Source organism: Eptatretus burgeri, chromosome 10, assembly GCF_056783735.1.
Source record: "Eptatretus burgeri isolate ZD-2024b chromosome 10, Ebu_testis_v1, whole genome shotgun sequence".
In the NCBI taxonomy this organism is placed as follows: domain Eukaryota; kingdom Metazoa; phylum Chordata; class Myxini; order Myxiniformes; family Myxinidae; genus Eptatretus; species Eptatretus burgeri.
Genome location: NC_140970.1, coordinates 36,085,106 through 36,100,673, shown reverse-complemented (window position 1 = coordinate 36,100,673; position 15,568 = coordinate 36,085,106). Strand labels below are relative to the sequence as shown.

At 47.1% G+C, this 15,568-nt stretch overlaps 1 protein-coding gene across 1 annotated transcript in view; it reads right to left on the bottom strand.

Annotated features, from left to right (window-relative positions):
* Window positions 1-12,908, bottom strand: part of ASZ1 (ankyrin repeat, SAM and basic leucine zipper domain containing 1) — a 192,412-nt gene extending 179,504 nt beyond the window's left edge. Inside the window, exon 1 of the mRNA XM_085897857.1 lies at window positions 12,736-12,908. Within this exon, the coding sequence (XP_085753983.1) occupies window positions 12,736-12,867 (132 nt within the window). The 5' untranslated portion in view covers window positions 12,868-12,908. The remainder of the gene's footprint in view (window positions 1-12,735) is intronic.
* Window positions 12,909-15,568: the final 2,660 nt, after the last annotated feature.

The following is a 15,568-nucleotide window of genomic DNA, read 5'->3' as shown; positions in this document are numbered from 1 at the left end:
CTCTCTGGTCTTGCCCATTGTGGAGAGGTTGGAGTCTGATTGATTGAGTGTGGACAGCTGTCTTTTATGCAGATAACGAGTTCAAACTGATGCAGTTAATGGAGGTAATGAGTGGAGAATGGGAGGGCTTCTTAAAGACAAAACTAACAGGTCTGAGAGAGCCGGAATTCTTACTGGTTGGTAGGTGATCAAATACTTATTTCATGCAATAAAATGAAAATTAATAATTTAAAAATCATACAATGTGATTTTCAGAATTTTTGTTTTAGATTCTGTCTTTCACAGTTGAAGTGTACCTCTGATAAAAATTACAGACCTCTACGTGCTTTGTAAGTGGGAAAACCTGCAAATTTCGGCAGTGTATCAAATACTTGTTCTCCCCACAGTATGTCCTAAAGGAGTTTTTCATCGTGATTTCAGATCTGACAATGTTTTTTCACAATACTCATTCTGTTTAAATTTAAAAGACAAACCTCTTCGGGAACGCGCCTAAAAATTATCCTAAAAGGGGCATAACCCACATGACGTCAACTACAAGGATGTCAAAGGCTGCACGTTAATTACTCGCGTTGGTGGTCTACATGATTCTATTGGCTTTCTGTGTGTTTCCACATTTGATTGGTCGACTCAATCGCTTCGTTCATTTCTGCTTTAAAAAAAAAAAAATCGAACATTTGGTTTTGAATAATGGATGACATGAACTTTGATTTGTCTGGTAATGACAGTGAGTGTGAGAGAAATGAAGGATTTTGGTCTGAATCACATGGAGAATTGTGGGATAACATAGTCACGGGAGGTGAAGTTCAGGCAGCTGGAAATGAAGTATGGCCTTCCCAGTTCGAGCCCGAAGCAGGACAAGCAGAGAAAAATGGCAATGAAATTCCCAGAGTTCGTGATGATCGGGAGGACATCGAAGAAAGACTCGGAAATAACAACTGGTTCGACTAAATCCTATTCGTAATTCAATAATGTAAATTCGACTTGCATACTGCTCGACATCAGAAATATTTTAGTGAGATGACGTGAACAGCGCAGCGCAGCGGACATGTTGCTCCACGGCGAATTAATCACAAACAAGGCCGGCGCATGTCATCGGCCGTATCTCCCCGCGCATAAAACGAAGCAATCTCACTGTCGGATACGAAGAAAACTTGTGTGCAGAACACACCTTGCGATACAATTGTCGAGTAGTCCAATAAATCTGACGTTCTGTTGCCTTTTTATTTATTTTATTCCTAATGTCGTCATGTAGCACCAGTCGAAAACAATGAAGAAAAGAGAATAATAAAATAAAGCTACAGCACGTCAGATTTATCGGCCAAGTCTAGACTCTGGAGTTGACAAGTAACTTGTATTAGCATGCACACAATGTATATTCTATAAGTCAATGCGTAAGAGTCCCGAGGCTATGAGGCCGTGTAATAGGACAGATAAATTTGACTTTCATAGTTGTGCAAACATTTTTTTTTCCTTTTCTTTTATTACAGCATTTTGGCTAAATGTTAATGAATAGCATGCCAAAGGAAGCAGTACCTTCACTTTAGATGTCCATATTCTCTGACGATTATATGAAGGCTTACACCGTCTTTGCTTGTATTGCTGCATCCTGCTTCGATACATCTTGCAGGCATTTTCGAAAGTACGGCTGAAACTATTTTAAACTTTCACGAAACAATAACTGGAATTAAGACGATCACAAGGATTGCACTAACATGTGCAAAATGCATTTGTATGTACTGTATAAGGTGCAAGACATCTCGACTCTCGAGTCAATTCACTCTGTGCGAGTTACTGTATGTGACGTCACGCTGCGATTCGCTGAAGTCCATTTTTTAAGGGGCGGGGCATAGCAAGTTGTGAATAGCTCCAAAAATGATCGAAATATTGCTCTAATTATCCCATTTTTGATTTTTTTAAAAAAACATGGTGATTTCTTCACGAGGAAGGTCAAGTTAATTTATAAATAACAAGTTTATTTTGCATGTCAGGGGACCTTTAAATGCATGCTTAGTCAGGTTGTTCGGTAATTGGACATTACATGTGTCAGGAGGTGTAGCAGGCTGTTCATTGTTCATACAGTGGTGGTGTGCCAAGAGGTGGTTTTCTTCTTCTTCCTTCCCCTCTCCGAACTCGCCCCGCACAGCGCTCTGGGAGTGTCGGCAGCCGATTGGTGGAGGGCAGCTGCAATCTCGAGTGATGGACCAATCACGGGTCCCTGGGGGAGCGTCCAGGAGAGCGAGCGCCGAAAAGGCAGGTGAGGATCTGCCTGAGCGTCCAGGAGAGCGAGCGCCGAAAAGGCAGGTGTGGATCTGCCTGAGCGTCGAGTCGGGCGATCGGCAGTAGGAGGAACTGGATGAGGGTTTTTGTGATCGTCTCTCGTGAAAAGGGCCGCCCCGAAAGGCAAGAAGAATTGGATGAGGTCAGTCTGCGTTCTGCTGGAGAGAAACGATGAGTGGGAGTCGCGATCAGCTGTGTAAGGGACGGCTGTGTCTGTCTGCGATCTGCTTCGTGAAAGAGGCAGGAGGAACGGCATGAGGGGTCGGCGATGGACTTTCATGAGGATATCCTCGACAGGTTCATGCGGAGTCCAGTGACAGCCTCTGACTGTCCCTACTCACCGCACAGCTCGACACGTCTTGTAATCCCGTCGATCCGCCTGCGGAGCCCAACACCCCGATTTGGCCTGACCTGGTGAGCAGGCACCGCTTGAATTCGTATGCTGGACCTTGTGAAAAGCCAGCTGGAGCACACCGTGGACCTTCCACTCTAGTGCCGTCGACCTTACGGGGGCTGAACGCGCTGAGGCTGTGTGCGTGGGCAGTGCGACGAAAGGACGCCGCCATTTTTCCACACGATGTGTTTGAGCTTGGGCGCTCAAATCCGTTGACATCGGCTTGTCACGAGCCACATTCGTGCCTTTGACACTTTTTCTCTCGTCCATGAGGCATCACCAAGTACTCTGTGTCTTGTCTACATGTCGTCTGCGGTATATCTCGCTAGGGTTCCCTTCAAAACCCATAATCCGTAGCTCCCTAGTTAAGAGCGGGTTATAGATTGATTATAACATTGTCGTGAATGTTTTGCTTGTGTTGTGTGTTCCCCGATGTGTCCCCAATAAATCTGGCCGATTCATATGAAAGTTGCCGCGATTGAGCCTATTTGTGCCGTGCTTAGGAACAATTCGCTTGATTTGTATATAAAACCGAAACGGGTTACGGACTGGCAGACTCCGCTCGGTCTCTGACAAATCCAGTCTGTAGCCGGGGTCTATTTCCTCAGCTGGCAAGGCACAGGTGTATTTTGGTATCGTGATCTAAGGCGCGTCACCCGAGACTTGTGCCGAGCCAGCTGGCGTTATGACCCCGGAGACGGCGGTGCTGTTAAGTGACGCCGAATTTCCATTTGGCTGTCAAAAGTAGGGTGTGAATCCCGCCACCGCCGAATGCATAACAATATATACATATATATCTTTTTCTTCTTCTTTCGACTGCTCCCGTTAGGGGTCGCCACAGCGGATCATCGTATGATCCGCATAGTGATTTGGCACATGTTTTACGCCGGATGCCCTTCCTGACGCAACCCTGGTCGCCTCTTACGACACAGGGATTATATATATATATACATATATCTTCTTCTTCTTCTTCTTTCGGCTCGCTCCTGTTAGGGGTCGCCACAGCGGATCAACCGTCTCCATTTCGCTCTATCCTCCACATCTTCCATTGACACTCCAACCACCCGCATGTCCGCCCTCACCGTATCCATGAACCTTTTCTTTGGCCTTCCTTTTCTCCTCCTGCCTGGCGGCTCCATCTTCAACATCCTTCTCCCGATATACTCTGCTTCCCTCCTGAGCACATGTCCAAACCATCTCAATCTCGCCTCTCTCACTTTGTCTCCAAACCGTCCTACCTGCGCTGTCCCTCTAATATACTCATTCCTTATCCTGTCCATCCTCGTCACTCCCAACGAGAAACGCAGCATCTTTAACTCTGCCACCTCCAGCTCCGCTTCCTGTCTATTTGTTAGTGCCACCGCCTCCAAACCATACAACATAGCTGGTCTCACGACCGTCTTATATACTTTCCCCATTCATTCTTGGAGCTACCCTTCTGTCACAAATCACTCCTGCAACTCTTCTCCACCCACTCCACCCTGCCTGCACTCTCTTTTTCACTTCTCTCCCACATTCTCCGTTACTTTGGACAGTTGATCCCAAGTATTTAAACCCATCCACCTTCCCCACCTCAACTCCTTGCAACCGCACCATACCACCACCCTCCCTCTCATTTACGCACATGTACTCCGTCTTACTCCGACTGACTATCATTCCCCTTCTCTCCAGTGCGTACCTCCACCTCTCGAGGCTCGCCTCAGCCTGCTCCCTACTCTCCCTACAGATCATGATGTCATCCACAAACATCAGAGTCCATGGGCACTCCAGTCTGATCTCATCCGTCAACCTGTCCATCACCATTGCAAACAGGAAAGGGCTCAGACTCTATGCTTGGCGCAATCCCACTTTTACCTTAAACCCTTCCGTCATTCCTACCGCACACCTCACCGCTGTCACACTGTCCTCATACATATCCTGCACGATCCTCACATACTTCTCCACCACTCCCGACTTCCTCATACAATGCCACAACTCCTCTCTTGGCACCCTATCATAAGCTTTCTCAAAATCTACAAACACACAATGTAACTCCTTCTGGCCTTCCCTGTACTTCTCCATCAACATTCTCAAAACAAACATTGCATCAGTGGTGCTCTTTCCTGGCATAAACCCATATTGCTGCTCACAGATCGTCACCTCCCCTCTCAACCGAGCTTCCACTACTCTTTCCCACAACTTCATGGTGTGGCTCAACAACTTTATCCCTCTGTAATTTCCACAGCTCTGCACATCACCCTTATTCTTGAAAATCGGAACCAGTACACTTAATCTCCACTCCTCCGGCATCCTCTCACTTTCCAAGACTTCATTAAACAATCTGGTTAACAACCCCACTGCCATCTCTCCTAAGCACTTCCATGCCTCCACTGGTATACCATTTGGGCCAACCGACTTTCCACTTTTCATCTTCTTCATAGCAGTCCTCACTTCATCCTTACTGATCCACCCCACTTCCTGATTCACTATCTCCACCTCTTCCAACCTTCTCTCTCTCTCATTTTCTTCATTCATCAGCTCCTCAAAGTACTCCATCCACCTTCTCAACACACTCTCCTCGCTCGTCAGCACATTCCCATTTGCGTCCTTCATCGCCCTAACCTGCAGCACATCCTTCCCAGCTCGGTCCCTCTGTCTTGCCAATCGGTATAAATCCTTTTCCCCTTCTTTTGTATCCAACTTCTCATACAGCTCGTCATATGCCTTTTCCTTAGCCTTTGCCACCTCTCTTTTTGGCTTTCGCCACCACTACTTGTACTCCTGCCTACTTCCTTCATCTCTCTGACTATCCCACTTCTTTTTCGCCAACCCCTTCTTCCTTATACTTTCCTGTACTTCCTCATTGCACCACCAAGTCTCCTTATCTTCCTTCCTCTGTCCAAATGTCACACCAAGTACCTTCCCAGCTATCTCCCTCACAACTTCTGCTGTTGTTGCCCAATCATCCCACCCATCTTTACCACCATCCAACGCCTGTCTCACCTCCTCCCTAAATTTCACGCAACGGTCTTCCTCCTTCAGCTTCCACCATGCGGTCCTTGGTTCAGCCCTCACTCTCTTCCTCAACCTCACCTCTAAAGTCATCCTACAGACCACCAATCGATGCTGTCGAGCTACACTCTCCCCTGCCACCACCTTACAGTCACTAATCTCTTTCTGGTTGCATCTCCTGCTGAAGATGTAATCCACCTGTGTGCACTTTCCTCCACTCTTGTATGTTACCCTGTGTTCCTCCTTCTTCTTGAAATACGTATTTACCACTGCCATTACCATTCTTTTTGCAAACTCTACCACGATTTGCCCTTCCACATTTCTCTTGTTGAGACCGTACCTACCCATCACCTCCTCATCCTCTTTATTCCCTTCCCCAACATGCCCATTGAAATCTGCTCCAATCACTACTCTTTCATCGTTGGATACACTCTCCACCACTTCATCTAACTCACTCCAGAAATCTTCTTTATATTCCATCTCACACCCCAAATGTGGGGCTTATGCACTGATGACATTCATCATCACCCCTTCAATTTCCAACTTCACACTCATCACTCGGTCAGACACTCTCCTCACCTCCAATACCCTCTTGACATAATCTTCCTTCAGGATTACGCCGACACCATTTCTCCTCCCATCCACACCATGGTAGAACAGTTTGAAACCACCTCCAATGCTCCTCGCCTTACTCCCCATCCACTTGGTCTCTTGTACACAGTATGTCCACCTTTCTTCTCTCCATATCAGCCAACTCTCGCCCTTTGCCAGTCATCGTCCCAACATTCAGAGTTCCAACTCTCACCTGCACACTTCTACCCTTCCCCCTCTCCCACTGCCTCCGGACTCGCCTTCCCCGTCTCCTTCTCCTTCGCCCAGCAGGAGCACAATTTCCACTGGTACCCTGCTGACCACCGGTACCGGTGGCGGTCGTTGGTAACCTGGGCCTCGACCGATCCGGTATGGAAATTCGTTTTGTTGTCCGCATAATGATTTGGCATAGGTTTTTACGCTGGATGCCCTTCCTGACGCAACCCTGGTCGCCTCTTACGACACACAGGGATATGGTACACCTATTCTAACCGGGGCATACACCGGACCCAGTACAACTGGTACTCATTTCGCCGACTTCGGAAGGATGGCAGGCTGAGTCAACCCCCTGGTGTTTTCGACTTGAGAGATATATATATCTATATATATATAGATATATATATATATATGTATATATATATATATATATATATATATATATATATATATATATATATATATATATATATATATATATATATATATAGCATACCGGGCGTAGTGGCGTGCGCCTGTAATCCGGCTACTCGGAGGATCGCTTGAGGACGGGTTCTCTGCACTGGGCGCTATGAGAGGGTGTAGGGCAGCCCGGAATCATGGCGAAACCCAATCCATATCCCTGTGTCGTAAGAGGCGACCAGGGTTGTGTCAGGAAGGGCATCCGGCGTAAAACCTGTGCCAAATCAGTATGCGGATCATAACGGATGATCCGCTGTGGCGACCCCTAACGGGAACAGCCGAAAGACCAACAACAACATATACATACACATACATATATATATATATATATATATATATATATATATATATATATATATATATATATATATATATATATATATATATATATATATATATATATATATATATATATATATATATATATATATATATATACATACATATATATATATATATATATATATATATATATATATATATATATATATATATATATATATATATATATATATATATATATATATATATATATATATATAGAAACAGTCGTGCACCCGCTGAAAACCGGAATTCAGTCGTAGCCTTCCGGATAACCCCGGAACCCTGCCATCGCTTCGAAGCCAGTGGCTCCTCCCCTTAGCTCCACCTCCCTCTCCAGGCCACTCCCCCTCAGCCGACTGGGCGGGGCCTATCGTCTGGAGAGGGGAAGGAAGAAGAGGGAGCCCTCGGCACACCACCACTGTACGAACAATAAAATGCCTTAACGCATCATAAACTGCGAATGTTCTGTCCACGCGGTACAGGGTTAATCGCCAAATCTCGATATACCTAATTATCCGCGCGGACAGAAGCACCGAGAATTTATACCTCGACGGAACTTGTGGGGAAACGAGCCGCGAAGCGCGCTCGCTCCGTTTGCAATGCCGAGCGGTTTGAATCGCCAAGCTGTGTCGGACCAATTACCACTTTAATTCAGCTTTAATAGCCGGCTAATTTCCTGAACGAGCTGTGGCAGTCAATGGGTGGAAAATGACGCAACAAGCAGATGTACATTCAAACAATGGGGCATTTATTATACAGGCATGCAATCAATGGGGGAAGGGGGCAAGACACGAGCAAAAGCCTACAGCCGATGTCTATTATGTAATGTACACAATCATGCACTTAACCAGTTCTCTGGTTTAATACAAGAGATGCACTTAATAGGCGCCACTTAAAACAAGACAAGGCGCAACAGACTTTCATACAAAACCCAGGAAAAGAATAGGGCTCGCGAGCCTTTATTTCAAACTCTGAGCCTGGTTGACCGAAGGGCTCCAAGAGGCCGGGCAGGTTACCTTGTCGCCCCTGGTGGCGACTCGAAGGTTTTCGGTCGGTGACCCTTGGTGTCTCTGTTTGGTGTGGTGCGTCGCAAACGCGCCAGTCGCTTGGGCTGCTTGAGCAGCTTGGCGAGCGGCTTGCTCGGTTCTCCGTGGTCGTCCGGCCTTTACTGCGTCCTGGGCAGTCGGGACTGGCCAGCGATGCGCTCAGAGGAGTGAACGGGTCTTTGCTCTTTTTAGAGTTGATGCCCTTTTAATGACCCGTCCACTGCCTCAGCGCCGCTCGACCGACTCAAGGCCATTTGCCCAGACCGCGACGCAGCTTGCTCGACTCCGGCTGTTCGACGCGATGACTGCTGACGCCAGACAGCGACGAATATCCTTGGGAGCGATGAATATCTCCTCGATCGGCGTGCACACACATCTCGCCCGACACGCGACTCTCCAAGCTCCGCCCGTCTCCCGAATCAGCCTCTGAATAAGCGTTGAATCTCCGAAGTCAGCTTCCACCGGTGAACAACCACTGAAAAACTCGTTTGAGCGCCTCCCTTTATATTGGCCCGAGGCAAGACGTTCTTTGATCTCTCGACCTGAGCCCAGGCTCCGCCCACTTTTCACCTCCGACCTTTCACCCCTGGTGAGCCTCACGGGAAACCCCAAGTTTGACGCCACAGGGTGCTTTCGGGGAAGACCTCCTTTTGATCCGCTTTTGCAAATTAGCCACTCGGTGGCAGATTGCACACGGTCGGTGTAATGTGGCTTATACTGTTGCGCAGCGTGTCCGCTGCAGCTGTCGTTGAGGAGGATGTGATGGCGTTTCTGTTGTTCAGGGATGTTTGTTGAAATAAAAGATAGAAAAGAATAACGCAACCTCAAGATTCACAGCCCGGCACACAAATCATTCGGGGTTTATAACGCCGGCTGGCTCAGCACAGGCCTCGGGTCACGAGTCTTCTATCGCGATACCAACGTAATTCTGGACCTTACCAGCTGGGGAAATAGAACCCCGGTTACAGACTGGTTTTGTCAGATGCCGAGCGTTTTCTGCCAGTCTGTAACCATTTTGGTTTTATATACCAATCGAACGGATCGTTCTGAGACGTGACACAAATTAATCCATAGCGGCAACTTCATACGCACAACCAGATTTATTGGGGAACATCGGGGAACACAACACAAGCAAAATATTCACGACAATGTATTAATTAATCTATAACCCGTTCTTAACTAGGGAACTACGGATTGCAAGTTTCGAGGGGGTCGCTACCGAGATATGCCTTAAACAACATGCAGGCAAGACAGACAGACAGCATGCAGACAAGACAGAGTACTTGGTGATGTTTCATAGATGAGAGGAAAGTGTCAAAAGCACGAATGTCGCTCGTAACAAGCCGATGTCCACGGATTTGAGCCCAAGCTCGAACACGCCGTGTGGTGAGACGGCACTCACCTTCCTTTTTCGCATGGCACGCGGTCTCCACGCGCTCTGACCCCGCACAACGGCACAAGACCGCCAGATCGACGATGGGTCCCAGATGGTTTCTCTCAAGGTCTAGCATACAAGTCCAGGCCTGGCCTGTTCACCAGACAAGGCCAAATCGAGGTGCTGGGCTCCGGCAGGCTGGGTCCATGGGATTCCAAGACGTCGTCGAGCCGTGAGGTGAGTAGGGAGAGACAGAGGCTCCATCGTTAGATGCAGGTTGAACCTGTCGATGACCTCCGCTCGAAGTCGACTCCAAACTCACACAGCAGCCAGGTCCTCTCCCTGCCGATCGCATCACTCACTTTCCTTTTTCCTATCGGCGCTCATGGCCTCAAAACCGACTGCCATTTTTGTTCCTCTCCCAAAACTGAATCACTCCAAGAGGTCTCCGTTCGCTGCCGAGGGCAGATAGACCTCTTGCAGTCCTCTCCCTGCCTGTCATTCGGCCCTGGCTCGCTTCTCCAGGCCACAGAAGACAGACCCGGCACGCCAAGTCCAGTTTCTCTACCGGCAGAATCACCACTGTCTCTTCTTCGTTCGCTCGCTTCGAAGCCACTGGCTCCTCCACTTAGCTCCACCTCCCTGTCCAGGCCACTCCCCCTCAGCCGACTGGGCGGGGCCTATGGAGAGGGGAAGGAAGAAGAGGGAGCCCTCGGCACACCACCACTGTACGAACAATAAAAACATGCATCCTACACCTCCCAACACACATGTAACGTCCATTTTACCAAACAGCCAAGCTAAACATGCATTTAATGGGGGATCTGAGCTAATCCTGTATTTAGTAGCCTACTAAGGGCCATTTCCGTAACACACACACACACACACACACACACACACACACACACACACACACACACACACACACACACACACACACACACACACACACACACACACACACACACACACACACACACACACACACACACACACACACACACACAGTTGTGGGGCCGGGTATCGGTGGCGAGCACGATCGCTAGATGGAGCAATAGAGTCGGTTCCACGGAACACCCGGAATGTATAGGTCGTCACCCCAGATAACTCCGGAGCCGACGAGTCCCTTATCGGACCGAAGTTCACCAATAGGTCGACCATGTGGGGTAGGGTCGATTGCCAATTTCAATTAACCTCAATACCCACGTCGTCTAAACTACCGGGAAAATTCACCCTCGACGACGCCCGTACGCAACGAGCTGCTGGCGTGCTCGAACCGTGCGGACGGTCACCGAGCTCCCGTCGGTCCAAATGTCCCTTTTACAGTGGCAACAGCCTGGCTACTTCTCCAACACGCACCGTGTTAAACCAATAAAAGAAACACAAAATGAACCGATACATTTAACACATGGGTTTATTTATAATGGGGCGGGGGGGGGGGGGTCACGCAAGAAGCAGAGTTATCCGAATATAGAGAAGTACGTATGTACAGCCAAGAGCACTTATACAATTACAACTTACTAGACTGGTGCCACAAGCACACATACCTAAAAGAAACGGACCCAAAGTGGTTTTTATTGAGGCCTTCAGCTCGGAGGGAAAGGGGGAGCTCAAGACCAGATTCTGCCTCGGACCTGTCCACCTCGTGTGGTCTTTGAGCTGATTTGAACCGCGCACCAGCGTGAGGCGAGCCGAATCCAGCGGCGGCGAGATGAGGTGAGGGATCGCTGCGACGCGCCCAGAACCAGTGATGAGACGAGAGCCAGAAGACCACCAGCGGCACGAGTCCAGGAGCGGCGACACAGGTCCAAAACGACCAGGTGACCACAAGAAGAAGAAGAAGAAGAGGAAGACGAAGACTACGACCAAGACCCTTTTCACACCACCTGTCCCGTCCATTTCTACTTGCCCCTCGTCGGGGCGGGGGGGAACGCGCCTCACCCCTCCGCGCACCTCATTCGCCGGGGATCTCCGTTGCCTCTCCATGATTGGTCGGGGGGGGGCGTCGGGGATTTTGATTCCCCCCCCCCCCCCGAAGAGGCTGTGCTTATCTTGGAGCTCGCTCTGTGCCCTTTGACTGACTTACGGCCACCTCGTCCCCGATCTGCCAAGGATTTGCGAGAGAGACGTCAGGCCTTCGTGAACTCCACCCAAGTACGTGCTTGCTGGCGAGCTCTGGGAGAATACCGCGAGCAGAGCATTGTTGATGAAGATGGCGTTGATGTAAAAATCCTAACTATAAAAATAACTCGCAGCGCATGAACATTTAATTCCCATTAGACTAGGGACGGGGAGCTATCTATCCACATTTACTTATCGAAATAACTGAGCTATCGGAACCTGAATGTCTGTGTGCTCTAGGCTTGTAGATTCGCAACAATATATATATATATATATACACATATCACACACACACACACACACACACACACACACACACACACACACACACACACACACACACACACACACACACACACACACACACCCACACACACACACACACACACAGCTTCCTGCGAATCCGACGGCCATTTAAACACTCGGCCGATGTTCCCGTGTATGTAACAGAAAAGGAAATGTTATTTTTTCCTCACCCTTTCTTTGTGTATATATATATATATATATATATATATATATATATATATATATATATATATATATATATATATATATATATATATATATATATGTGTTACACACCACATCACGCGTTGATTGAACACAAGATGGCCGCTCATTCAATCCCGTGCACAAACGGGCCTCTAGCCCCCAATATTCAAACAATCATGGCGACTTTGACCGTTCACGTGACCCAGTTCGCGCCGAAACTTGCTCCAACGGCAGAGAGCGAAAGTGAATCCCGATGTATCAATTGATAATCACGTTTGTGGCTCTGAAACGTTTTTTTTTAAATGGGAAAAAGTATTTCCAACTCCGAATGGCCAAAAGCGTTCCCGTTTCCGCTTCATTAATTACATCGAGACAAGCCAGGTGTAATCGAACCTCGCACCTGTTAAAAAAAAAAAACCCAAAATTAAAATTTAAAAAGCGTGTACCTTTGATATTATTGTCTGCGGCTGAACAGCAGACTGTCGAATTCGAGTATTCGTCTTATTATCACCGCACTCTTCGTCCGAGCTGTCCTCCACACCAGCCGCACAGAGAAATTCCGAAAACGAATCCGCCATCTTCTTTCTGCTCCAAAAAAAAAAAACCACGTGACTCCTACTCTTCTTCTTCCTCGGCCTCCTGTCCGTCTTCAGAGCCGTAGGCTCTATATACGCCACTCTCCAAAACAGGGCAAAAAGCAGAAATAAAGGGAGACTTTTTGCCTCGAAAACTTGATACTTTCCTCGTTTTGTTTGAGGAATTGAGAGCACAGTGTTCGAGTCTCAATCTGTTGAGAATGGGTGTGTTCAGGTAGTTATCAAGCAACTAGCATCGTGCTTGCCAAGCAGGCCGTTCCTTATCAACGGTTTCGAATAGAATGCTTGCTCGAGTGCTTAAGCCACTTGGCGAGCGCTCTACAGGAAACTTGGTCACTGAAGATACCCCCCCCCCCCAGGTCTCGGGAAAGGAAAGCTTTGCACAAACCAGCACACAAATAATTATTATTTCAACAATCAGAGAAACCATGACGTCACGCTCTGCCAAACTGTTTGGGGGAAAAGCAATAAAAACCGTTAATCGGTGTAAACATATGATTCTGCAGACTGGAGAAGGTTCTGTCAGACCGGATGTGAACAAACGTGATGACGACAGACGTCATGGGAGGGGCGGGGCCAATCCAACGTTTCTTGGGGGGGCGGAGTCAATGGAGTGTAAAAGGGAAACAAATAACATCAAAATCTTCCTTTCAACATATTTAATGAAGAAAATAACGATGATCACGTGTTCAGTGAAGCCATATCTATTAATTAAACCGAACATGATTATCTGATTCTGTGGAACTTTACAGCATTTCTTCCATTCACTCCTTGTTAAAATGATCACGACGCCCTTTCACCTCTGTCTTGGTGGAGTCCACAATGCTAAACCGTGTAATAAAAGATCGTAAAATGATATTTTAATCCAGTGGAATATTTCTCAGCAAATGGTGGAGTTTCAGTGAAGAAGAAGAAGAAGAAGAAGAAGAAGAAGAAGAAGAAGAAGAAGAAGAAGAAGAGGAGGAGGAACCTTTAATAACAAAATGACACTTTTCCCTCTCTGTTCATGATGTTCGAGTAATAAGTTTCACAAAATAATGAGTTTATTGAAATATTAAAAAGTATGACGTGAGGAGGAGGCGTGGCCACGGTTCATTGTGACGTCACAGACAATAGACAACGTGAAACAGCGTTAAACGGACGGCTCGCCAGTTCGAGGGTTAGCGATCTCCAGAGATGTTGTTCTTCATCTCGGTCATGCTAGTCCTCGGTAATGCAGCATCCCGACCACCCCAGGAGGTAAGTAGGGATTGTAAATGATGACGTACTCAGGAAAGGTACACAATGATGATAATAAGAGTTGTTTTGTTGGGAGATTGTGAAATACCTTTTTCTGGTCGGATGGGAGATTGAACAGGTGGTGTATTCCAGGTGAAATTTCTCTTGTTTTTGATTCGACAGGGAATTGGATTCGACGGTAAAGGTGTGATGGTGAATGCAGCAAGTGTGATTGAAATGTAAAACGTTTTACCAAAACAACTTTCGTGTCGTGAATATAGCATCAGATGGACATGATGTGGTGGTGTGGTGGTGGTGTGGTGTGGTGGTGGTGGTGTGGTGTGGTGGTGGTGGTGTGGTGCAGGTGAGGGATCAACGGAATGCTGATGGCAGTGTTGCTTGATTATTGGGGTGATGGTTGATATAAGAGTGGTGCTGAGAGTCATTGTGGTTGTGGTGATTGGAGTGTCCTCACAGGTTGCTGTGAGAATGGTGTTGATAGTGATTGTGGTTGTAGTGATTGGCATGGTCGTGATGGTGGTGGTAAAGAGATTTTGTATTGTATTTACTGCCTTTTTGTTCAGCTCGCAGTAATTTCCCTTAATTGTTAAATTGAACTTGATTGTACTTTCCTGTACTTTTGAGATACCCTGGAAAGAGTTTAATAATTAAAGAGAGAATAAGTGATGCAAAATAATGGGCGTGGTCAAAGTTTAGCATTGGTTGTTAGTGGTGACAATGAACAATGGGGATTCTAATTAGAACAACGGAAAAGGCGATGCAAGTAGGGGGCGTGGTCATTGTTCATTGTGACGTCAAACAATGAAAAACAGAGCATTGAATCACCATTTCGTGGGTTAGCGTACACCAGAGATGTGGATTCTCGTTGCAGTCTCAATATTCCTCGGTCGGAGAATATCTCGACCACCCCTGAATCGAGATACCCTCAATGATACATACTTGTGGAGATTGTAAGAGATAACGTGCTCAAGAAAGGTTCAGATAAAAGGACACAAGTTGGGATTTCTTCAGGTGGTTAAACAGGAATTTATTTTCATGTTCTTCCAGGGTCGATGCGAGGGCCATTTTGTTTTCACTGATCTGAGTTTGATTCACAATGTAACCGGATTCGACTATAATCTGTCAGGGTGGTGTTTCATCATGGAACGGTGAGCTTTTCATCCCATCCTTTTAAAGAACAAATCAAGCTGGCTGTCCTAAAGGCCCATTCTTATCAAAAGTAAAGATTTCAGGAGTAGCCCTTAAAAAAAGAGGCCATTGTGTGTCGGTACCCAGTTTAAATCACATTTCTGCTTCCTGGTTTCTCCTTTCAGTTGTGCAATCTCTCCTTGTTGTGAGATTATGTTTGGCTTGATGCTGCGGGTGAACTTTCCCCACCACACAAAGTTTGAGTTTCTCCCTTGAAGATAAAACTCCCCTTCATGGTCGTGTTGATCTTCACAAG